General features: G+C 38.7%; 1 protein-coding gene across 2 annotated transcripts in view; it reads left to right on the top strand.

Moving 5' to 3' along the window:
• Positions 1-27,267, top strand: part of AGXT2 (alanine--glyoxylate aminotransferase 2) — a 61,627-nt gene that overhangs the window by 8,410 nt on the left and 25,950 nt on the right. For both annotated transcript variants that reach the window (XM_036758317.1, XM_036758309.1), the window contains exons 3-7: positions 4,616-4,800; positions 8,273-8,396; positions 11,010-11,104; positions 15,544-15,637; positions 16,314-16,407. In XM_036758317.1, coding sequence (XP_036614212.1) covers positions 4,616-4,800; positions 8,273-8,396; positions 11,010-11,104; positions 15,544-15,637; positions 16,314-16,407 — 592 coding nt within the window. The remainder of the gene's footprint in view (positions 1-4,615; positions 4,801-8,272; positions 8,397-11,009; positions 11,105-15,543; positions 15,638-16,313; positions 16,408-27,267) is intronic.

The raw sequence follows: 27,267 nt of genomic DNA, 5'->3' as shown, positions 1-27,267 counted from the left end.
AAATAGCAATGATATATACCTTATAGCTATGACTTAATTAGTGAAGTTGCCTGAGACTCAGGGAGATTAAGTGACTTTCCCAGTGTCTCACAGCCAGTACATTTCATTCAAGATTTGAACACAGTCCCCCTGACTCTAAGACCACCACTATTCACTACACAACACTTCCTCTCTTACGTTGCAGTATTATATATTTTATTTCCAAAATTCATCTTTTTGGGCAATATAGTTTCAAGGATGTTTTATTCAATGGAAGGCCATTAAGCTGAATAGAAAAAAATCATCCTCAATATCCAGGTGTTTCCTAATGTGCTATTTGTTTCCAGGACAATTCAGGTCCCTTTTCTGACCAAAAGATGTGGTTTGTGACCTATGACAGATCAAGCACACAGATCCTTAAAACTATTATCAGTCTTGAGGGAGAGAAGGAAATGTCAAAATTAACTTGAATTATTTATACGTGTCAGTTATAGCATCAAGGGGTCATAAAACTTGTAATCTAATGTCAACTGAAAGAATCTTTAGGTAATGGAGAAGATTTAACTCTAATCACCATTTCAGCAGAAAAGAGAGAAACTAAATTGCATCAACAAAGCAGAGAATCTTCCACCCTGAATCCATTTGTTCTCCAAAGATCTCATAAAAACACTGAAAAAAGCTAAAAGCATAATTTTAACCTAGGCTGCTTCTTCCCCCTCCCCAGTTGATAAGTCTTTAGTCTGTCAGTTGTAAGATGATACTGTGTTGATACTGTGTTATCCTTCTAGAAACCCATGCCTAAATGATCTAATTCAGGAACTCTTGATCTCTTGGGACCTCTTGAACTTTCATAGAAAAACCATTTTGTCTGACCTCTGCTCATAAAAAGAAACAGACAAATAGCAGCCAGAAACTTGAGGTCCATGAACTCCTCTCTACATAAGTAGCTAGCCATGTGCTTCTCCTGCTGACTGTCATTTTTGGAGGGTGGGGTAGGGAGGATATTTCACTCTTCATACTTTGTTTGCACTTTGATCTGGAAGCACATAAAAGCACATGCAAAAAATTGAATTGGTATTTCTGTCAATCATTCACCTCTATGTGTCATGAGGAAAATAAGGCTTTTCTGGCAAAAGCACCAAAACCAATTCTCAAACACCAATAATCTTGGAAATATACCCTGGTCCTGATTACTAATTAGGAAGATGACTCAAGGTATGCCTGTGCTCAGGAGTTGGTTGTCTTTTTCAAAAAAGATGGACCTTGAAGGAAGGGGGGCATCTAATATGGAATAAAATTTCTAGGGTAACAGGATGGCCTCCTCCTCTCCTTCAAATACCTCCTCCCTCTACTTCCTTTCATTCTTCTAATTAGTGATGAGGTATTTGTGTACACATTTAAATATAAGACGGGATATGAACATCCTGAGAAGGGGTGGTACACTGACTTAACTTTGTACCAATGATTGACTTCAGGGCTTTCTTGACAAAGGTTTTGAATAGCAAAAGGAGAAGAAAGAGTCAACGAAAGAGGACAAACTGCAATGAAAGGGAGGATAGCTTCTCTGTTGCTTGTGCTAATTTTGGCCTAATAATTAACACCAAGAAAACACAGGAGCTCCATCAGCCACCACCCCACCATCCATACATGGAACCATTGGTTAAAGCAAATGGAGAAGTTTTGAATGCTGTGGATAAGTTCATTTACCTTGGTAGTGTACTTTCTAGGGATGTACACATTGACAATAAGGTTGATGCGCACATTGCCACAGCTGGCTCAGTGTTTGGGAGGCTCTGAAGGAAAGTGTGGGACAGAAGAGGTATTAGACTGACTACCAAGCTGAAGGTCTACAGAGCCATGGTGCTGACCTCGTTGTTGTATGTCTGTGAAACCTGGACAGTTTGCCAGTGCCCTGCCAGGAAACTGAATAGCTACCATTTGAATTGTCTTAAGAAGATTCTGAAGATCACCTGGGAGGCTAAGGTACCAGACACTGTGGTCCTTACTCTAACTAAACTGCCAAATATTCAAATTCTAGAGAGCACAACTCCAATGGGCTGGCCACATTGTTTGAATGCCAAATGTATACTTGCCTAAAAAACTATTTTATGGAGAACTCATACAAGGCAAGCACTCACATGGTGTCAAAAGAAGCAATACAAGGAAACTCTCAAGCTTTCTCTCAAGAACTTTGGAATTGATTGCATGAGATGGGAGACACTGGCACAGGACTGCCCAGCATGACATGCCCTCATCAGTGAAGGTGCTATGCTATATGAGCAAAACAGAATTGAAGTAACTCAAAAAAATGTGAGATGTACAAATTTAGAGAATCTACCCCAAATGTTCACGTGCACTATTTGTGCCTGACCTTTGGTAGAGCATTCTGAGCTGGTATTGGTCTGATCAGTCATAGTCAGATGCATTGTAACTTTACTCTAACATAGTGATGTCATTTTGGTCCTCTTTGAGAACGAAGGACAACAACCAACCAACCAACCTACAGGCAACAACAAAAGCCATGCTGACTTACTTCCCAGGAAAGACTGGCTCTATCTTAGCTTCTCAGACTTCAGGTTCATCTTCTTCCCAGATTCTTAACCTTTTTTATGTTATGGCCCCCATTGGCAGTTTGCTGAAGTCTATGGACTCTTTTTCAGAATTATGTTCTTAAATTCATAAAATACAATACATAGGATTACAAAGAAAAACAATTACATTGAAATAAAGTTATCAAAATCTTAAAAAGAAAAAAAATGCTTCACAGGCTCCAGGTTAAGAACCCTTAAGTCCATTGCTCTGCTTTTGCAAATAAGGAAACTAATATCAGAGTGGTGATGTTCAAGGTCAGGCAAGTGGTAAGCAATCCACTTTGGTTCCATTCAACAGATATTTGTGAAACTTCCATAGTAATCAAGGCACTATGAGAAGTTCTGAGGGAAATGAAAAGGATTAAAAAACCCAAACTCCATCCTCAGAGTGCTTAAAGCTGTGTATAAAGATTATATCAATAAATGTTTCAGATTTTAAGCTTCTACAAGGCTTAGAATCTTTATAATTTTTTTGTTTTTATTTTAAGAGTGCAACATGTCCCTACTTTAACAGTATGAATCTCATAGTGCATTTGGAAATTCTTTCTTTAAGGGGCTATTTGGTCAGTCATCTTGACTTTTGTCTTACCACTGGACTTCCATGACTGTGGAGGAGTCATCCATGACTTTGCAAAGCTCTGCCTCACTTAAATCTAATCCATGAGCAAGCTAAGACATCACCCTTATCAGTGATCCTCTTAGAGAATGAAGAATGAACAACTTGGTTCAATGTACTATGCTAAGTTCCGGGCATACAAAAACAAAAAAAATGAAAATGATCCAGTCCTCAAAGGGCTAACGTTCCAATAGAGAGGCAGGAGAGAAAAAGGAAGGATTCATGTTTCTATTCAACCAGAATTTATCAAGCTATTACTTTTATTCATTTATCCATTTATTAAGCATGTTACTATATGTATGACTGAGTCATGCCTTAAAGAGCCTTAAAGAGCTTTAAAGAGCCAACTTTAAAGACAGGAAAACCTGGGATCAGGCCCTGCCCCTGATACTAACTCTGTGACTCTGAACAAGTCACTTATCTTTTCGTGCTCGGCAATTCTCTATGACTGGAAGTTACCTCTACCTGCAATGATAGAGGAAGCTCCTCAGTAGGAGCTTGTGTTGTGTTGTCTTTCATTCCCAAAGAGGACCATGACATCAGGGAGGTGATGACATGACTTGCAGTTGACTTTGATTTGAGTGAGGGAGGGCTGTACAAGGTCACCAGCCCACTTTCTCCTCCAGAGACATCTAGGTCCGGTGGCCAGATATCAATCAGGATGACTGGAGATGGCCCAGGATGCATTGGGAGACCCTGGCCCTTTTAAGCTAAGGTCTCTTTAGGTTTTCACTTTGAGTAAGGCAACACCCATTCAGTGAAGAGGCTTCTTTAAGAAGTGAGGCAAAGGATGGCCCCTTTAATAAAAACATCAAACTGTGAGGGGAAGACCCTTGGGATTGCAGTTGGGCAACTCAGCTCAACGTATCCTCTCCTCTCCTCTGCTCTCCTCTGCTTTCTCTCTCCTCCTCTCCTCTCCTCAGTAGCAGCTTAATGAGCCAATGAAATCATAGGCCCAGTCATATAAGTCACTATGCTAGGCTTTGGGGATACAAAAAGAAAATGCCCTAGAAGAGCTTACACCACACCTTTCATTTCTGAAGTGCCCCACCTCCTTTCTTCACCCACTAAATCCCTATTCATTTTTTAAAACTCTACAAAGAAGCCTGCATTATCTAATTCCTTTCTAGGATCCAAGCACTTTGTTCTGTACTTCTCTCACACATATATCATGTGTCCATATATGTATATATGTGTACATGAATACATATCTGTATATATTATGTGTATATATAAATATACATATACACACAGCCCTATATTTGTGTCCTGTTCCCTACTAGATTGTAAAGTTCATAAAGGCAGACATCTGGTCTAACTTTTTATCTCCCTTAGTACCTAGCACCATCCTCTGCATTCAACATATGCACGAAACTTTTTAATTGAATTAAGTTTATTGAATTGAACATAAGAATTCTTTTTTCTACAGTCCCAGCCTTATAACCATATCCTGAAGATTCGGAAACAGAATTTTTCACCCTTCATGGCCACTTATTTCCAGAAGCCCTTACTGCTCCATCAAGGATATATGCAATGGTTATTTGATTATGAAGGTCGAAGATATTTAGATCTCTTTTCAGGGATTGTCACCGTTAGTGTTGGCCATTGCCACCCGTAAGTATTGCTTGAAATTTCTGGGTATCTTCAAAATACAGGGAGCTTTAATATGTGATCACTGCATCATGTCAGATATGAGCACTTGGAGTTATAGGATCATCAGTGTATATGGATTTAGAATGATACTGGGGATTATTATGAGTGATGATAATAAATACTTAATGTTAATTAAAATTCAATTTTTATCTGTTGTTTCTTCCACAGTTTCCCCTTGATGGCCTAGCCACATTGCTCTCAGAAAAAATGCCCTAGAAGATCCTAAAATTTAAATAGTATTTTTACCCTCACTCAGAACCATAATTAGGGCAAAGTGACCAGGGCTTTACCCTAGGCTACCAACATAGTGGGGCACACTTCCTCCCCATATGGTCCTCCAGCCTGATCCTGCTGCTCTAAGTCCTCCATACACCTTACACCAAAGCCACTTTCCTCCAGTTTGGAGTTGCCACTTCCCCCTGACCCCTACTTTAGTCAAGGGTTAAGGAGTCATGAGGTTGGTTGCGCTTTGGGCTAGAGCCAGACTATCTAATAATGTTTGTTCAGTTGTTTTTCAGTCGTATCTGACTCCTTATGACCCCTTTTAGGGTTTTCTTGGCAAAGATGAGTCTTCCTGACTCCAGGCTTGGCATTCTATCCACTGTGCCACCTAACTACCCCTAATAATAATAAGACCTAGTACTTACTAAGTACCTACAATATGCCAGGCACTGTGCTAAGTGCTTTATAGTGACTATCACATTGGATCCTCACCCTGGGAGGTAGGTCTATAATTATCCCCATTCAACAGCTGAGGGAACTGAGGAACACAAAGGGTAGGTGATTTACCCAGGGTCACACAACTAGCAAGTGTCTGAATCTGGATTTGACTTTGACTTCCTGACTCCAGGCAGAGCACTCTGTCCATTGTGCCACCTAGCTCCCTGTCTGGGAAACAGGCTTCATCCTTCTCCCAGGAAAATATACTCAATTGCTAGAGACTGTTCTCTGTGCCTTCTACAGATAATTAAATAATTTCTAGCTATAGCTCTACATCCTACAGTCTGAAAGAAACCAAAAGAAAAACTTAACCATAAAAACCAGGTATATGGAGGAAGTATAGAGTCCATAGAGAAAAAGGAATGGATTTTTATGTGTTAAGAGAGAAGAAAGATGTTCTCCAGTCTTCGCACAGGTTCTATATCTCAGGGAAATGTTGGAGCTTTTTATTTTAATTTTTTTATTGTAGATGACAATCATCAACAAGTACAAACATTCCAATATTCAAAGAACAAAGAAAAGGATTATACAGGGTACAGCAGTTTTAAGCTACACTAAGAATTTTTGGATACCCTATGCAAGAATCTATAAACTTCTATGGTTGTTTTTAAGGAAATACACACACACACACACACACACACACACACACACACACACACACATATATATATATATATATATATATATATATGTACAATTTAACAAGATAGTGATAGATAGAAATGTTCAATTTTTTGTTCCCTTCCATTTTTTGCTTTTTTTCCTGTGCTTTCTTCAATGTTTTATTGATTTGTTGTTGTTGTTGTTGTTTATGGGGAGGGGCAACATTTCTATCCTCAACCACTAACCTGCCATCCCACTCTTATCACCTAATACTGGGGTTCATGATCTTTTTGTGTCATGGACCCCTTTGGCCATTCAGTGAAGCCTATGACTTCTCAAAAGAATAATTTTAAATACATAAAATGAAATACATAGGATTACAAAAAAAACCTGTTTTATTAGAAATAATGTTACCAGTTTTTTAAAAAGTTCACAGACCACCCCTCTCCCCCAGATCAAGATCTCTCATCCTGATAGAAAACCTCTCTTATAAGTTCTATAGTCCAATAAATCAAATTAACACATTGGCCATGTCTGAGGATGCCTTTCACATCTATGACTAGAAAGAAAATTCATACCAAAACAAGGGATAAAAATGATCAAAAACTATAAAATAGAAATTGATTACACAAAATTGAAAAACTTTAGTACCATCAAAAATGAATGCAAGTACAATGAAAACTATAAATTGTGGGACAATTTACACAGCAAATTTATTTGAGAAATTTTTTTGCTTTCTGTTGGTTCTTTATTGACATATGCCTTTCAATCCAAAAGACAAGAAGTTGATAATTAGAGATGAGATTATGTTTTTAATTATATTTAACATGCCATGCTTCATATGTAACAAAAATCAATCTTGCAGAAATCCTCCTTTCTTTAAGTTATTAATTTAGGATGGAGATGGAGGGGCATCTCTAGTCATCCTGATCTATATCTTGCCACTGGATCCAGATGGCTCCAGAGGAGAAAGTGAGGCTGGTGACTTTGCACAGTCCTCCCTCACTTAAATCCAATTCATTTGCAAGTCATGGCATCACCTTCCTGATGTCATGGTCCTCCTCGAGAATGGAAGACAAATAAAAGCAATTTAGAATAGGGGTTCTCTACCAAGGATCTGTAAACTTCTCGGGTTTTTTTATATTTTTATAATTGTACTTCAATATACTTGGTTCTCTATGTGTTTTATTTTATGCATTTATAAACATTATTCTGAGAAGAGGCTCATAGGTTTCACCAGACTGCCAAAGGAATCCAGGATAGAAAAAAGTTTAAGACCCCGTACTCTAAACAATGGTACCCTATTGTGCACCAGATTCATTCCAAGCTCCTCTACCAGCTTTCATAGACCTCCTTAATCTGCTTCACCCTCTTCACTACCACTCATATGAGTTTCTATCTGTCTCCAAAATGAACCTTTTGTTCCTATCAGGCTGGTCTCCCCACTGTCCTCCCTACTTACAGTAAATACTTTCTTTCCTTTTTCCCCCTTTCTCTTCTCTTTGTGTTATATTTACTCCAGTATAAAATTTTCCTATCACTGAAATTCATATCTGCCCTTTCAATGTATTCCAAAAAGTTACAGCTTTCCTCTGATGCCTTTAGACAAATTATTTGCATTTCCTTCAAGAAGGCTGACCCCTACTTATTCCCTCATTTTAACATTTTGAAGAAAAATCTCATTTGATTCTCCATATGACAAAGAAAATGAATTCACAATTTCTTGGAAGAGAAAAGAAAAACAACGAGGCTTATGCTCAGGTATTCTTGTTTTCCACACTGTACAAAGAAAAAATTCACATCTTGGAAATTTAGTGTTGTTAAGAACCCCAGGTCAACTAATCCAGTCTCCCACCCAATGCAAGATTGCCCTCTACAAGTCCCCTGACAGGCAATCACTCCACTCTTCAGGCATATCTCAAGGAACATGAAGTTCACTGCCTAATGAGGGAGCCCTTTCCATCCTTGGACAGTTCTCTTTGCTAGAAAGTGAGTTTTTTACTATTGAGCTGAAATCTAATTCCTTGTACTGCTTTGGAAAATGGCTGCACATGGAATAACATATGGCATGTTAATTTAGATGATTCTGCTCTCCCCCTATTTTTCCCAGGAAGGTGACTACAGCTGCACAAAAGCAGCTTGGACGCCTGTGGCATACAAGTCCTGCCTTCTTACATCCTGCAATACATGAATATGCAGAGAAGCTGACAGCCCTTTTTCCTGAGCCACTTAAGGTAAAATGATGAGTATCTCAGGTTCCATCACTTCAAATGGAAATGAGGTTAAGTAGAAGAGCTCCACTATTAAGCCAATCCCTTATAAGTAGGGGAGGCAGCATGGCATAGCAGAACAATCACTGACTCAAGCAAAGACCTGCATTATTCCCTGTGTGACTTTGGACAAATCACTTCAAGTCTCAGTTTCCTCAACAGCAAAATGAGAGGGTTAAACTAGAAGGCTTCTGAGGTCCCTTCTACCTCTGGAATTTGTGATCTTTTGAATCAAAAGGAAAAAAAAGAAGATTCTTTAGCAGAAATAAAAGAAAATAATTTATTAATGATTGGTAAGAAAAAAAGAGCAGAACAGAGATGTGAAAGGTGACTTGATGTTTGTCTGCATATTTGAGCTGCTTCCCTTCTTCAGGTATCCCTTTATCTAGAGCATTCCTCTAGCTAGTCCTTGCAGTAATGACTTTGCAAGAGTACATTACCTCCAGGTCCAAAGCTTCTACAATTCCTTTTGCATGGTGAGCCTTTTCTTCATCAGCCTTGTTATTAAATAATTTGCATTTCTTCTTTGACAAGAGTTATGACTATGCACATCATACACTACCAAAACATCCAGTCACATCTTCCCAATTCAGTTACTGGCCCTAAATGCCGTCAAATATATAAATTGGCTGGATTTTTTGTTATTGAATTATAATACCTATCTTGACTCTCCCCTTCTATCTTTGTGCTTATGGTGTGTAGAACAGTGCCTTGCACATACTAGGTTCTCAAATAAATGTTTGTTTAATGTAATGAGTGGGATGGAATGTAAAAGCAAATCCATATTCGACTTTGGGAGTGATAATGATTTCAAAACCTCAACCCAAGGCCAACACATCCATAAATAAAGGGGAAAAGAACTTAATTAAAATATGATGCAATTTAATAGCAAGGAAGTAGAACACCATTCTTGGCACAAAAGGATGTATATCTCCTGACTCTGCAACACAGCAGGAGGGCATAGTTGTGTTGCACTGACTCAGTTGTAAATGCCTGGCATAGTCAAAGACCTACTTCTTCAAGCCTTTTCCCTTGTGAAGAATGCTGACAACTCTTACTTTGGCTCCATAGTCATTCCCATGGTCCAGACACATGGTTCAGAATGCTCTGACTGCTGTGTATATAGTCTTCTTCTCCCAACCACCATTCTACACTCCTGTTGTTCCCATCTGTTGTGGTTCTCTTAAATCTATGGTGCCATAGAGGCTCCTCACCAAATCAGTGTGCTCACCTAGTGACTTCATCATTCTGTGGGCTCACCCAACAGTCTTCTAAAAAAAATTGTATAATTCTCCCATTGAGTGAAAGTGTCTCACCCCTAAGCATCGTGGGAAATAGCATAGACAAACTTGTCTTCTACAGAATCAGAGAGGAATTATGATGTTGCATAGTTCTGACTTTAAATGTAATATAATATATTGCAATATAATATGTTATGTTTCAAATTTTTATTAAGGTGAAGATCTTCTGATTCTAGACATTCAGTATTAACTGTTGCCTTTGAATTTCAAAGCAAAATGGGAGTGAAGATAAAGATAAGGATACTTTTAAAAAATAGGGGCATAGTGAATGGGAAAAGAGTGAGAATATAAGTTCTGAATGGGAAAGAGTCAAGAAAGTTCAAACAAAGATATATGAAGAAGGAATCCGAGGATGCCAACATTGTACCAATTCCTGGTGTTTTTTCCTTCTTTTGCTTTTTTAATAGTTTTTTTGGAGGGGGGAAGGCAGGGCAATTGGGGTTAAGTGACTTGCCCAAGGTCACACAGCTAGTAAATGTGTCAAGGGTCTGAGGTCATATTTGAACTCAGGTCCTTCTGACTCCAGGGTTGGTGATCTACTCACTACACCACCTAGCTGCCCCTCCTGGTGTTTTTCTCTGAAAATTTTCCCCATTGGATTCTCTTCCTAGGTCTAGCACTTACTAATGGCTCTTTATCTCTGGATTCTGGGCATTTTCTCTGGCTGCCTTGAATGACTTAAATGCTTTCCCTTCTCACCTCTGCCTCTTGTCTTTCCTGGCTTCCTTCAAGTCCCAACTGAAATCCCACTTTCCACAGGAAACCTTTGGCAATTCCTCTTAAAGCTAGTGCCTTCCCTCCATAGATTATCTCCAAATTATCTTGCACATAGCTTATTTGTACATAGTTGTTTGCATGCTATCTCTTCCATTAGACTGCCCTTGAAATGAGGGCTCTTTTTGTTTTTCTTGGTATCCCCAGTGCTGAGCACATAGTAGGTGATTAATAGATGTTTTTTGGCAGAGTGGCCACAGATATTCATCAAAGGTTTTTTAGTAAAGTAGTGAGGGGATCAGTGCACTAGGGATGAATACCTTCCCTGACAGGCTTACAGGGCTCTTATAATGGTCAAATATTTTAATGCATAATGTGTGCTACATAAATTTATTCTGATGTACACATACATCTGTGATCTTATGATAGTGAGGATTGCTTCAAAAGCTATGTATTACAAGCCTCATCTTAAGCAGAATCCTCTTTATATAGCATCTTTAATAATCTTCAGTGAGTTGATATTGTTAAATAAATTACATTTTGTCTTACTTTTTCCCTCTAGGTTGTTTTCTTTGCAAACAGTGGCTCAGAAGCCAATGATATAGCTATGTTAATGGCACGAAGCTGCTCTCAAAATGTTGACATCATTTCTTTCAGGTAATCTCACCTAGTAGAATTCAATTTTAATGATGTTAATTTTACCTAACAATAAGTCTATGTCTTCAAACCACTATGAAGAAAAAATTGTCCAGGGCAGTTTTACACAAATTTAAATGGTATAAGAAGGGAAGAGAACAAACATTTATTAAGTACCTACTCTGTGCCAGACACTATACTAAGCACTTTACAAATATTACCTTATTTCATCCTCACAACAGCCCTGGAAGATAGATGCTATTTTTATCTCTGTTTTACAATAAAGAGACTGAGGCAGACAGAGGTTAAGTGATTTGTTCAGGGTCACGTAAGTGCTTGAAATTGGATTCAAACTTAGGTCTTCCTGACTCCAGACCCAGCACTCTATCCATTAAAATGCCCAGCAGTCTCTCATGATTTAGGATATGGTTATGTAGCTGATGTAGGTGAAGAGATAACTTTATCCAAATTGATCTGCCTTGTCCAATTAAACAGAACCTGGATGTAAAAGAGCGCCCAATCGGGATCCTATACCAACATCAGTATCAACATATGCTGTACTGTGTCTGGGGTATGATTGTCTCTTCTAGTAAATAAGAACAGCAGCTGAGTGGTGGAATGGATGGAGAACTGGATATGGAATCAGGAAGACCCGAGTTCAAATTCATATACAGACACTTACTAGCTACATGATCCTGGGGATTCGCTTGACCTTTATCTATCTCAATTTTTTATCTATAAATAGGGATAATAATATCACCTACCTCCCAGGGTTGTATGAGGTGAGATAATTTTTAAAGTAGTTTATAAACTTCAAAATACTATATAAATGCTAGCTGCTGCTTCTACTATGACTACTACGACGACGACAACTACGACTACAACTACTACTGCTATCACTGCTACTACTGCTGCTGCTACTACTACTACTACTATTACAACTATTGAAAAGTATTATTATGGATCTGAGCATTTAACTTGGAAAATTTGCACTTGGTCATAGCATATAATGTACTCTAGGCTGCCAGATGGTGAATGACTCCATACTCTTCAATGAGCCATGATTTCTTTTGTATGGATGCTTTCTCAAATGGTGCTAGTTATAACTCTTTCACACCTTCGTAAATGGTCTTCGTTAGTTGCTATGACCAGAATAATTAATCCTCCATTGGTCAATTCTCTGGTGATGCCTCTCTGAATTTAGTTAGTCTTATCCTTGGAATACAGTCTTATCATGTGTCAACTAGCCCATCCCAAAAGGCTTTCCAACCCAGTGAGAGCTTACATTTCACTGGCATAATCATGGAGAATTAAGAATCACTTCTTCTTCACCATGAGGCAATGGAATAGGACTTTAACAGAGGAAATAATTCCAAACACCCACGAAATTCTCACAGGCCAATTCTGGGTCTAGATCCTTTCTCTATGGCATACTAAACAATACGTATACATATATGTATAAATGTATAAATAAAAGAAGAAGAGAAAGAAATCATGTATGAACTAAGCATGTCTAATAATGTGAGCCTTCCTATAAGTTTTCTCTAGATAATCTCCTAAGGTCCCTTCCTGCTTTAATTTTATGATCCCATGAGCAAATAATAATTAAACTCCTCTTCATCATAGTATATGCAATAAATAGCATGTTTTCAAAATTAAGGTACACATGTAGTACCTAGACATAATATTACCTGAATAGAGAAATATTTCCTATAAACAAAAAAGAACAACAAAATTAATGTAACTGACTTTTTAACAAATAGAAGAGAATCTCTACATCCAAATAATGGTCTCTCCTTCAAGGCATGGCACTTGGGGGACTATACACTTATTCCAGTGATGCTAGTCTTGCCCAGAATGTTTTTGGACTGACTCTCTCAGAATTGCCTTCAGAACCTAGGAACATCTTCTGATAAGTCTTCAGAATGGCAAATCATTCTTATTTTAGGATGGATTTGACTTGGGGAATGATCAAAAGTCATTTGGAATCAGATCTTGTTAATGCAGGTTCTGGTCAGGGGTATGATGGTAAATGTTTAACAGCTAGGCTCTGTGTGGAGGATGGAGGAGGGAAGTAATGCTTGCACACACTTTTCAGTTTAACATGCATTATTAATACTTTTTCTAAGTCTATACAATCCACAAAATAATATCTCAAGTCCTGATTTGTAGTGGATTTTTGAGGTGTAAATGCCATCATGTTGGCTCCAATACATCCCTAGTGGTGGTCAAATTGGATGATATGGTTTTCAATCAAAAATAAGGTGTGACTTTAAAGTATGGAAATGACTTTGTGGCTTGTAAACTCTCTCCCACAGAAATTTTAGCCATGGCAATATCATTGGAATAAGTGCTACACTATGTAAAAGTAATATTTTGAATACTCAAATGTACAAAGTCTGACAGGATTTTTTCATTCTCTTTTTTAAATCATGCTCATTATTTTATGCCCATATTTGGTATGTAGGAACAGTCCCTTCTTAAGAAACCCCTGGAAGAGCAGGATCTAAAACAGAGATCTCTATACTATCAGAGCTATGTTTCCGTTAAAGTCTGTACAAATATAAATCTAGATGTTAGACACAGCAGTGAATGTACCACACTAGAATTGAGTATTAAAATGGTCATTGTGCAAGATACCAGAGGCAATATAGCTAAGTCAGAGTGTCCTGCCTCTTGACCCCTGATCCTTTTCCCCACCCACTAGCCTCTGAGGTTGTAGAAGTGATGCCTGAAGAGCTGAAAGGACCATTTACTACACTCTCATCTCAGAGTGTAGTCAAACAAGTGACTTGAAGGTTGAAGAAGAACCCATTTCTTCTACACACACTCCAGTAAACAAACAAACAAACAAATAAAACTAAGAGTAAGCTCTTCCATCCAGTCAAGAACTGAACAAAAATATGGCCTGAATTTAATTAAGGAGAATTCCCATCAGGGAAACCAGTACAAGCCATGGTAAACAGATAGGAAGTTTTTGAACTCCTTGAAAAAGGAGTTCCACTAGGGAAAATATGAGTAAAGAAAAGAAAACACAAAGCACAGAGAAGAAATACTATGGAATGAGAGATACCAAAAAGATAACCTCTGATGAAAAACTCAACAAACAGAAACAGAATTACAGAGAAAGAAATGGCTTAGCCACAAGAATTACAAGGATGGCTAGAAGAAACCAAGGAAGAGATAAAAAATGAAAATGAAATTTAAATAAAAGCTCTGGCAGAAAAAATTGGAAGAAGGAATAAATAAATTCCAAGGAGTAGAAGACAGAAAACTTTACTCAAGTAATAAACACCCTAAAAAAATAGAATAAAATGATCAGAATTGATCATATCAAAAAAGAAAAAGGAAATTTCACAATAAAAGAAGAGGAAATAAAATTACTAGAAATTAAATTATATGTCAACAAAGCCAAACATTTAAGTGAAATAGATGAATATTTATGGTAACATTTAAATAACCGGAATAATTAGAAAAAATATTAGTTTAACCCAAATTCAGAAAGAGAAACCAAATAAGTCATAAAAGGACTCCCAAAGCTGGGGGAGGGGAGTGGGAAGGGGAAGGGTACAAGGTAGATTCACAAATGAATTCTACAGAACATTTAAAGATAAAATAATTAAATAATAAATAAATAAAAATTAAAATAAAATATTAATTACAATATTATAAAAGTTGTTGGCAAAAAAATAGACAAAGAGAAGATTCTATCATACTCCTTTTGTAGAACTATAAAAATAATAAGAAAACTCATATGGAGTAGGGCCAGATTCAGAAACACAGGAATACCTTTATGAAGTGAGGGAGAGTGAATTAAACAGAAGCAGGAAAACAAATTACACAATGACTTTGAGATTGTAAAGGAAAAAAACTTTAAATAATTAAGAATTCTGATCAATGAAATCAACAACCACTACTGCAGAAGATTAATACTTTCTACCTCTTGACAGAGAGGGGCTAGACTAGATGTATAGAATGAGAATGATTTCAGATAGGCAATTTACAGATATATTTTGTATGAATATTCTTATTTGTTGCAAGAGAGGGTACTGATTTGGGTGGGAGAGAAGAATTGTGAAGGGAAGAAAGGTAGTAACAATGATTTCTGACCCCCCCAAAAAAAAAGAGGAAAAAGAGTGTTAATAAAATATTTATATAATACATATAAGAGACCAGAAATTGAGTCACAATCTTCCTTATCTGAATTACCACATTATGTCCATTGCATTTTTTTTAAAACAAGCTATATGTAACTGAGATTCATGGTTTCACATACAATGTTTTTCTGTTCTTTATAAATGGAAATGATTAAGTTGATGTCCGTTAAGTTGATAATTTGTTTTAAAAAATCATTGTGAACCTCCTTTTCTCTGAGGCCTTTATTCCCTTGCTGCCAAGGCCATAGTCCATGAACATACAATCAAACAAAATCAATATTCCTCCAATTATTCTCTTGGCAGGGGAGCATACCATGGATCCAGCCCTTACACCATTGGTTTGACAAATGTGGGAACATTCAAGCCAAAAACTGCCAGTGGATCAAGTTGCCAAGCAGTGAAGTTTTAATTCTGTGTACCTTTTCTCTAGAGGCTGTTGGGTTACAAGAATGATCAATCCTCATTTTCTTAGTATCATGTTTAAAATTTAGACCAGTGCCTTGCACCCTTTGGGTTCTCATTTCTGCTTAACTGAATTGAAGAGCATTTCGGAAAATGTTTCTTGGAATAATTTTTTGGAGCCTAAGGAATAATTAACAAGGGGTTTGTGATTTGTTTTGTTTTGTTTTTTAAAAAAAATCAGGTGGGCTGGAAATGAATGCCTTGAAATTAGTTCTCAGAGAACTGATGCTGAATGCTCTTAGATTTCTAGTCATCATTCTCAACTTCTGTCCTAATTTCCTGTGCCAGGGCTCTTCACTGCCAGAATCACACATCTAATTATCCCTCTCATTCTGTCAAATGCCCTTCTACGTAGAACTCTTGAGTGAGTTGTCTCTAGGCTGAGCATTAAAATCAGCTTCTTTTGCAAAATGCCGAAATTTCAGATTTCTAAGAAAAATATTCTCTTCAGAGAATTGTATTAGAATTACTTTCAGCAGTGAGGGCATGTGTAGGTGAAATCTCATATCAAATGAAGACATACTCTTCATGTGATTGGTATCAGATTCTCCTACAAGTTGGCTGTCTTCTTACTAAGTGATTTACTCACCTCCTTCTTTTGTCATTATCAGACAATGTGTCCAGATGTTTTCCGTGGCCCGTGGGGAGGAAGCCAATGTCGAGATTCTCTGGTGCAAACAATCAGGAAATGCGACTGCACTCCAGGTTAGAGGTGGAGAGGGGTGGCAATAGTTTGGGAGGAATCATAGGAAAGAGGAAAATCAAATTGGAGAGTAGAAATTGAAGGAAAGATCCACTTATGAGTGTAAAATCAAATGGAAAAACAGACAAGGAGACCAAGCTAGAAAGGGAATTTTCATTAAGGCAACATAGCAGAGTATATAGATAAAGGGCCAACTTTGGAATCAGGAAAACCTCCTCTAGAGTCCTACCTCTGTTACTGACTACCTTTATGACTATGTAGACAAGTCATTTAAATACTCAGTGCCCCCAAGCAATTCTCCAAGCCTTTATGTTTCATACTGGTTGCCAATCTCGGTTAGTTAATGGAGTTTCCAACACTGATTGCTCTTCACACTGATAAAATCACAGATCTAGGCCAAAATAACATCCCTCAACTGCATGTCTATGTGTTCTCTCTGCAAATTATAGTATTAAGGCTCCTACTTTTGGGTGGAAAAATGAGTCAGTTAAGTTTACGATAGAACAGCATTTGGTACTTAAAGTGCACAGACTGTGAAATGACATTTTTCTATTAGCTATTGCTCTGTTATTAATTTTAAGAGAAAAATGAATGTCTCTGGGATTATTGAATAATTGCTAGTGAGGGAAGAGGGGAAAAAACTTGTAAAAATGTCAACAGTCCAGCATTCTCTGTTCAAGAAGTTGCCAGAGGATACCAGATTGCCAACCAGAATTGAGAGCATCTGTCAAAACAGTGGGTTTTCTTAAAAGTTGCTGCTATGTCCTGCAATCATTTGAAAACCATACAAGAAATAATTCCACATTTAAATCATGTTTTCTGCCTTCTTAACCCATATCTTTCCCACAGCAGAGGAGGGCATAAAATTAAAATCATCCAGTCTTTGTTGATCATCTAGTCCTGTCACATATTTGCCATCCAAAGATGCTATACTTTTGAATAGTTATCCCCAATTTCTTCCTTGTGAAAGAACTGAGATGCTACAACTAAAGAAATATTTGAGAGGTTCAGTGCCTGGAAAGCTTGAGGACTATCATTCAGCATATTGAGACAGAAAAAACAATTCCAAAAATAAGTCTTAAAAAATAGCTTCAGAAGGAAGAAAATTCTTAATAATTTTATTGTTAATCGCTGAAACTTGGTGGTATAGGATTTATAACTATATTATGTCTCTAAAATAAAGTGCCCAATTCAAAAAGAACAGAATAAAGAGTGAAATAGAATAGCATTATACACTAAGAAGAAAGTATGAGGCTATCTAAGAAATGGACTGGGGCAGCATAGTGGAAAAAATTTCAGTTTAAGGCAAAACATAAGCAATGTTATCGTGGGAATGTGCTACAAACCACCAGAACAGAAGGAAGAAAGAAGTTCTACAAACATCACAAACCAGGAACAGAGGCATGATAGTAGTGAAGGGGAACTTTATTTAGACCTTTGCTGGAGCTCTCCCTCTTTCAAAAGCAAAGCAGATGAGGAATTCTTTATTTTCCTTAATGATAATTTCATTCTTTAAAATAATATTCCAAAAAAGAATGAAATGACAAGAGGATTTGCTATTCTGGACCTGATTCAGATGAGTAAGGAGGAAGCGATTGCTAAAAGTAGGAATAGCAAACATCTTCGTAACATCCATATGGCCCCTTTGGTTTTTAAAAGAGAAGAAAGTCAAGCATGATCTAAGGTGTATAGCAGGGGGTTTAACTGCAGCATTTCCTTTGGAATCAAAGAATGCATGCCATTTAGCAAGAGATCAGAAGACCTGTGTCTATAACTGTAGAGCCAAAGGACATATACTCTGTTCCACAAGAAATGCTCTAATCCAACCCTTCCTACTATATATGCAACTTGTATTTGAGAATAGCAAATTTCAAAGAGTGAAGAGAGTGAAACCATGGTTAAAATTCTCTGGAGAATGCTGGCCAAGAAAGATTGGAAGCATTCAAGAGGAGAGCAGAGTCAAGATGGCAAAGTGAGAGAAAGCAACTGAGCCCAGCTCATCTCTATCACTTCTCTACAATGATCTAGAAAATGTGTCAGACCAAATTCTAGTTGGGAAAGCCAAGAAAAAGTCATGGAGAGTTATTTTTCCAGTCCAGGGCAGCTTAGGGTGGGAGATATTCAGTGAGGTCTGCAGACATTGGGGGCAGAGACTGGCCAGGAACATGCATAGCACAGAGCATTCCAGGGCACAAGGATAGAAAGAGGGCCAAGGCAGGGCACCAGGACAGGCAGAGATCCTAGAGGATCCCTGAACTAGCTCTAGGTGCAGGAATGGATGCCATCCGGCAGCTTTGTCACACACCATTCAGTTCTGGGTCAGAACTAAGGCAGAGGGGAGAGGAGGTTGCAAACATGGGCCCTGGCTGTCTACTGAACAAGTAACAAGTTCCAGAAATGTTGGGGTGTGATTCTGATCCCAGGAGCAGAGCATTGACTCAGTTTCTAGCAGTTCCCCAGTATCTAGGCCTGCAGCTGAATAGCAAGGAGTTCCATACCAAAGAGGAACCAGTATTTCAGTCACACCAAACATGCAAAACCTCCCAGTGAGTTAACATTGACTGAATCCAGCAGCAGTCTACTGGGTGTTCCTGGGTCAGGAACTAGCAAAGCTCAGACCAGGTCCCAGCAAGTAGGAAAGGTGAAGGGAATTTTGCCCCAATCCACAGAGAGCACACCAGGTTTGTATTTCTTCCAATGCCAAGAAATATCCATACATACACAAAATGCAGACTGATCTCTCAACCTAGGAGGATTAAAGGATTTAAGAAACACATCTCTGATTTTCCAGTGATCAGGGAGAATTAAAAGAAGGGAAGGAAACAAGCCCTTTCTGTGTGCCAAGCACTGTGCTAAGCACTTTACAAATGTTATCTCATTTGATCCTTACAATAGCTCTGGGAGGTAGGTGCTATCATTATCCACATTTTACAGTTGAGAAAACTGAGATTAAGTGACTTGCCAAGGGTCACACACCTACTAAGTGTTGAAGGTTACATTTAAACTCAGGTCTTCCTGACCTCAGGCCCAGAGATCTATCCGTTGCACCCTCTAGCTGCTTCTAAGGAATTAAAAAAAGAACAAGCACTTTAAAGGGGGAAAGTGTCTGAAAAAAGGGGGAGAAGGGTCTTCTCTTCACAAAGATTGAAGCCTCAAAGGGCAAGTGTGATGGCCACATAATGGAGTGGATCACACCGGAGTAGTCACATTGGACTAGGAATCAGGAGTCCTGGAGAGAACCATAGGAGGAAAGGTTGAGCTATCAAGGAATAACAGGCAGCAAAGGACAGGCACCAAACACCACTATGGCAGGAGCACCTAGACAGAGCTATCAAAGAGGTGAGAAAGGCATTAGAAGATTACATTGAGGGGGCGGAGCCAAGATGGCGGCTGGTAAGCACGGACTAGAGTGAGCTCCGTACCCAAGTCCCTCCAAAAACCTATAAAAATGGCTCTGAACCAATTCTAGAACGGCAGAACCCACAGAACAGCAGAGGGAAGCAGGGCTCCAGCCCAGGACAGCCCGGATGGTCTCTGGGTGAGCTCTATTCCACACGGAGCTGGGAGCTGGGAGCTGGGAACGGAGTGGAGCAGAGCCCAGCCTGAGCGGCGTGGACGATCCAGACCGGAAGCCGGGCGGAGGGGGCCCTAGCGCCCTGAATATGTGAGCTGCGGCAGTTACCAGACCCCTCGACCCACAAACACCAAAGACTGCGGAGAAGGTTAGTGGGAAAAGCTGCGGGAGTGGAAGGAGTTCGCGGTTCGGCTTCCAGCCCCTGGGGCAGCGGAGGTGGGGCAGCTACAGCTGTTGTTACTTCCGGCTCCAGGCCCACCTGGTGGGAGGAATTAAGTGGCGGATCGCAGCAGGGGTGCACAGCCTGCCGAAGATCTGAGCCCAGTCTGGACTGGGGGTCCTTGGGGAAGGAGGAGTGCGGCTCTGACAGAGCTGGCACCTCCCCCCCAAACGTAGAACATAGAACTCTGTAATCTACAAGCAGTCATACCCCACTGAAAAACTCAAGGGTCAAGTTAGTTAGTTGGGAATATGGCCAGGACGCGAAAACGCGCCCAGATTCAGTCTCAGACTTTGGATTCTTTCTTTGGTGACAAAGAAGACCAAAACATACAGCCTAAAGAAGACAACAAAGTCATAGAGCCTACAACCAAAGCCTCCAAGAAAAACATGAACTGGCCCCAGACCATAGAAGAACTCAAAAAGGATTTGGAAAAGCAAGTTAGAGAAGTAGAGGAAAAATTGGGAAGAGAAATAAGAAGGATGCGAGAAAACCATGAAAAACAAGTCAATGACTTGCTAAAGGAGACCCAAAAAAATGCTGAAAAATACACTGAAGAAAACAACACCTTAAAAAATAGACTAACTCAAATGGCAAAAGAGCTCCAAAAAGCCAATGAGGAGAAGAATTCCTTGAAAGGCAGAATTAGCCAAATGGAAAAGGAGGTCCAAAAGACCACTGAAGAAAATACTACTTTAAAAATTAGATTGGAGCAAGTGGAAGCTAGTGACTTTATGAGAAATCAGGATATTATAAAACAGAACCAGAGGAATGAAAAAATGGAAGACAATGTGAAATATCTCCTTGGAAAAACCACTGACCTGGAAAATAGATCCAGGAGAGATAATTTAAAAATTATTGGACTACCTGAAAGCCATGATCAAAAAAAGAGCCTAGATACCATCTTACAGGAAATTATCAAGGAGAACTGCCCTGATATTCTACAGCCACAGGGCAAAATAGAAATTGAAAGAATCCATCGATCGCCTCTGCAAATAGATCCCAAAAAGAAATCTCCTAGGAATATTGTTGCCAAATTCCAGAGCTCCCAGATCAAGGAGAAAATATTGCAAGCAGCCAGAAAGAAACAATTTGAGTATTGTGGAAACCCAATCAGAATAACCCAAGATCTGGCAGCTTCTACATTAAGAGATCGAAGGGCTTGGAATGCGATATTCCGGAGGTCAATGGAGCTAGGATTAAAACCTAGAATCACCTACCCAGCAAAACTGAGTATCATGTTCCAAGGCAAAATATGGAGTTTCAATAAAATAGAGGACTTTCAAGCTTTCTCAGTGAAAAGACCAGAACTGAATAGAAAATTTGACTTTGAAACACAAGAATCAAGAGAAGCATGAAAAGGTAATCAAGAAACGGAAATTGCAAGGGACTTACTAAAGTTGAACTGTTTTGTTTACATTCCTACATGGAAAGATGATGAGTATGATTCATGAGACCTCAGTATTAGGGTAGTTGAAGGGAATATGCATATGTATATATATGCATATATATATATATATGCATATATATATATGCATATATATATATGCATATATATATATGTTTAAGTATATATATAAGTGAATGTGTATGTATGTATGTATCTATGTGTATATGTATGTATGTGTATGTATGTGTATATATAGATATGTAAAAGAGAGAGAGCAGACACAGGGTGAGTTGAGGATGAAGGGAAGATATCTAAAAGAAATAAAATGAAATTAAGGGATGAGAGAGTAACATACTGAGAGAGGGAGATAGGGAGAGATAGAATGGGGTGGATTATCTCGCATAAAGGTGGCAAGAGGAAGCAGTTCTTTGGGAGGAGGGGAGAGGGCAGGTGAGGGGGGAATGAGTGAACCTTGCTCTCATCAGATTTGGCCTGAGGGGGAATACCATACATACTCAGTTGGGTATCTTACCCCACAGGAAAGAAGAGGGAGGAAGATAAAAAAAAATAAAAGGTGGGGGGATGATGGAGTGGAGGACAGATGGGGGTGGAGGTAATCAAAACAAACACTTTGGAAAGGGGACAGGGTCAAGGGAGAAAATTCAATAAAGCGGGATGGGTTGGGAAGGAGCAAAATGTAGTTAGCCTTTCACAACATGAGTATTGTGGAAGGGTTATACATAATAATACATGTGTGGCCTAGGTTGAATTGCTCAACTTCTTAGGGAGGGTGGGTGGGAAGGGAAGAGGGAAGGGAATTTGGAACTCAAAGTTTTAAAATCAGATGTTCAAAAACAAAAAAACTTTTTGTATGCAACTAAAAAATAAGATACACAGGCAATGGGGCGTAGAAATTTATCTTGCCCTACAAGAAAGGAAGGGAAAAGGGGATGAGAGGGGAGGGGGGTGATAGAGGGGAGGGCTGACTGGGGAACAGGGCAACCAGAATATACGCCATCTTGGAGTGGGGGGGAGGGCAGAAATGGGGAGAAAATTTGTAATTCAAACTGTTGTGAAAATCAATGCTGAAAACCAAATATGTTAAAGAAATAAATTGCATTTAAAAAAAAAAAAAAAAAAAAAAAAAAAAGAAGATTACATTGAGATCTAGCTAGAAACAGAGTAGAAAATCAGCTACTATGTTGCCAAATAAAAAGCAACAAAAAAGAAACAAGTGGAAAATAGTCTGGAACTCAAAAGCATATTGGAAATTTTGAGTTCCCTTATTCAGTGTAACTTCCCTTATTCCCTTACATAATGCAAAACAAAAGTCAAAAAGCTAAGGAGTCAATGTGGCACAAAGAACAAAATAAATAATCCAATATCCATCAGAAAGTTTATTACAGAAGCTTGAGAATTAAAGAAATCCAATGGCAAAAAGAGTACTCCTAGAAAAAGTTGCAAGAAGTCCCACTTGACAAAATGCGAGTTGTATTGAAACATAAAACAGAAAGTTTTGCATGTCATTAATATAATAAAAAACAGAGCAGTTGCATCAAGGGAAATGACAGACTCTAGCTTCCCTACAAGATCAATTAGTAATCAGCAGAGCCAAATAAAATTGGTAATTATTCGTTCAAATACTGCACAGAAGGGCATGAATTAGTGGCAAAGCACTTTACCTCTGAGAAACAAGTTTGCTGCTACTATTTCTAACAGAAGGCATCAGAGAGCTGCTATCAACAGCTAGAATGCCCAGCAACCCCTCCAAATAAAGACCAGTTGTGTGTTTATGTACTTTATGCAAAGCATTCACAATTCACAAGAAAACCACTTAGTGGTATAGGAGCAAAAAGAGTGTACCAAAAAGTCCCAGGGGTGTAAAGAGTAACTTATTATCTATTTCGTAATTATTTAGCAGACTTCCCTGAAGCTCTGTAGTATTTATATAGCCTTTGTTTATTATTGCAAAGCCTTCAACTCGCCGTTCATTCATATACTGCCAATGCATGATATAAATCCAAGAGCCATGAAAATAATAGTGTATTTGATGTCCAAGTGGAAAACTGTCCTCTATTTAAAGCAAGCCACCAAATTGATATCAAATGTGGCATTTTTCAGGGAGACAGTTTAAACCCTTGTGATTCTGTTTAGCTTTAAATTCATTATCATCCCTACTAAATAGAAGGAATGGCTTCCAATTCAAACAGGGAATCAAATAAAAGCATCTTGCTAATCATGCTGTAAGCAGATGACATCAATTTATTTGGCTCCACTGAAAAAAAAGCATTAATCAGATCCGTCATATCATGGAACAGCAACAATAATAACTGACATATATAAAGCACTTTATTGTAAAACACTTTACATACAGTATATCATTTCATTTGATCCTCTCAACAATCCTGCGACTCAGCTCTCCCCAGTCCCTAGTCTGGTACTGTACACATAACTCAGTTCTAGAGAAAAGCAAGGTCTTGGTTTGCTATCCTAGGTCGTGGCTCTTCCTCACTGTTCTCTCCTTTGGTCATTGGTTCCATGACTTCCTGGTCCAAAGGTGTTTCTCACCACACATTTCACTGAATCACTCCACTGCCAGTTCATTGTCCCTGTTTGGCATGAGCTGCTTCTCTCCAGGGGCCACAAGGATGCCACAGTCTTCAGATCAATCCTTTATTTAGGTCTTTATAAGCCCTGGAATCTTGACCTGGCAACAGCTCCTTCCTTCTTGTAAGGCCACATGGATGCAGTGATCTTGAGTCTAGATCCTTCTCCAAGACCGCATATGGATCCTCATCTTTGTCTCATTGGCAGACCAATCTTTTCATTCACAAAAGCTTCAAATTGCCTTTCTTCAAATACTGCTGTTCCTTTTTGTGTTCTTCCATACCATCAGCTAAAAACAGAAACCTCCTCGGACAACTCTGTCACTTGGCACCTGCTCCAAGACCTTCTTCAGTGGCTCACCACTGCCTAGAGCATAAAATAAATACAAAGTCCTCAGTCTGGCCTTCTAGGCCCTCCACCATCTGACTCCAACCTACTTTTCCAACCTTACTTGATACTACTACTTTCATATACTTTCAAGTCAAACTGGACTATTCCCCCTTTCCCAAACAGCAAATTTGGTAAATGAAAGCATTTTCTCTGCCCTTGCTCCAACCTTTCTATATTTTCATAGACTATTCTCTCCCAATCTTTACCCATACCTGGGATGGCCTTCCACCACATGTCCATTTGTTGAAATCATTCTGTTCCTTTATGACTCAATTCAGATGCATATTCCCCCATGGAACGTACCCTGATGCCCACTCACCAGCTAGTGATCCCTTCTCAATTTCTTGTCCCTCTCTGTTTGAACTCTCCTTTGAACTTATCAATGTTTATTTTTTCACACTTAATAGTATTTTATTTTTTCCAATTACATATAAAGAGAATTCTAACATTCACTTTTATAAGATCCTGAGTTCTGAATTTTTTTCTCCTTCCCTCTCTTCCCTCCCCAAGACAGAAAACAATCTGATATAGGTCATCTATGTATAATCATATGAAACATATTTCAACATTAGTCATGTTTTGAAAGAAGAGTCAGAACAAAAGGGAAAATTCACAAGAAAGAAAAAACAAAAAAGTAAAAATAGTATGCTTCAATCTGCATTCAGATTCCATAGTTACTTCTCTGGATGTGGATGACATTTTCCATCATGAGTCTTTTGGAGTTGTCTTAGATCCTTGTATTGCTGAGAAGAGCTAAGTCTATCAAAGTTAGACATTGCACTGTTACTGTGTACAGTGTTCTCTTGTTTCTGCTCATTTCACTCAGCATCAGTTCATGTAAGTCCAGATTTTTCTGAAGTCCTCCTGCTCATCATTTCTTATAGTACAACAGCATTCCATTACATTCATATACCACAACTTGTTCAGCCATTCCCCAACTGATGGGCATCCCCTCAATTTCCAATTCTTGGCCACTACAAAAAGAGATGCTATAAATATTTTTGTACATGTGGGTCCTTTTCCCTTTTTTATGATCTCTTTGGGATACAGACTTAGAAGTAGTAATGCTGGATCAAAGGGTATGCACAGTTTTATAGCCCTTTGGGCAGAACTTATCAATGTTTAATTTATATCAACATTAAAATTTAGTTTGTATAAATTGTTTAATATATATACATAGATTGATACATATGTGTGTATATATATATACACACACACATATATGTATGTATACTTAGATGGATGGGCAATGGATAGAGTGCTGGGCCTGCAGTCAGGAAGAATTGAGTTCAAATCCAGCCCCAGACACTTAATAGTGTGTAACCCTGGACAAGTAATATAACCTGCTTGCCTATAAAGTGAGCTGAAGAAGCAAATGGCAAACCACTCCAGTATCTTTGCTAAGAAAACCCCAAATGGGGTCACAAGGAGTCAGACACAACTGAAACAACCAAACAACAACAGAGAGAAAGACAGAGAGACAGAGACAGAGAGACAGAGAGCGACAGAGAGAGATGACAGAAAGAGATTTCTAACTGACTTAATGATATAAATATATAGATCTGTTATATCCCTCTATTACACTGCAAGATCCTTGAGGGCAGGAAACATGCCCTTTGTTTCTTCTTGATGTCCTCAAGTTTAGAAGAATGCTTCAAATAAGCAGGACAATGATCTATGATTCATCCTTTTGCCAATACAGAGGGTAGACCTTCTATAACTTAGGAAATAAATCTCAAAGAGATTAAGTGATTGGCCCACTGTCACACAGTAAGCATCACAGTTAGGATTTGAACCCAGGTTTTCCTAACTCCCAATCCGGCACTCTACCCACGAAGCTACACTGTCTTTATACATATGCCCTACATGTCCTGTATAGAGTAGGTGCTTAGTAACTTTTTGTCTAAACGTTCATTGAGCTGAACGGTTCTCAGAAGGTCTGCTTTGCTTAACCGTCCTGCCGTTACCATGACAATGACAATGATGAGGAGATAGGCATTCTCTCGTCAGTGGCAGCCTGACATGGAGGAACAGTGATGTACAAATTCAGCCAAAAATAGAGCAAGCACTGATTGTTGCAAAGAAGCAGGCATAGCCTTGGACTCAAGATCAAGGGGATGAGGTGAGGGGTGGCGGAGGGGACACAAACACGTCAGATTTGCTGAGTGTCCCTCTCCCAATGAAAGATGTAAGGTTTAGTTTTGATGCTCACTTTAACTTATTTCTCCTTGCAAACTGCCTTGCTTGTGCCCATCTATTTATTTAAGGTATAAGGGGAGAGTTTTCTCTAGTTGAGGCCTAACTTCAGTAATGATAACACAAGAACTTCAGTAACTGTGAGTATCTGCTTATTTATCAATCAGATATATTGATCAGGAGCAAAGGTAGTCTTGCTAAAGACTGTGATTCCTGCCTTCAGTTGACACAGTTCTCCCTTTCCTCAATACATGCCCAGTCAGGTTGTGAGACATCTCTGCCACCTTAAAGAGTCCCATGGAAATACAAAGGCCATTTCCCATGAATCCCAATTCCCTCAGTAGCCCCAATTTTCAATGCTACCATCCGAATAATAGGAGCCTCCAGAGTAGTCGTCATTATTCAAACAATCTTCCTCTTGTGCCATTTGTATAAATTTCTACTTTACCTTTTTCCACTAGCCTGCCATTAGTCATGCGATTCTA

Source organism: Trichosurus vulpecula, chromosome 1 (genome assembly GCF_011100635.1).
Source record: "Trichosurus vulpecula isolate mTriVul1 chromosome 1, mTriVul1.pri, whole genome shotgun sequence".
In the NCBI taxonomy this organism is placed as follows: Eukaryota; Metazoa; Chordata; class Mammalia; order Diprotodontia; family Phalangeridae; genus Trichosurus; species Trichosurus vulpecula.
The sequence above is the reverse complement of the archived record's forward strand: the minus strand, read 5'-3'. Positions and strand labels throughout refer to the sequence as shown.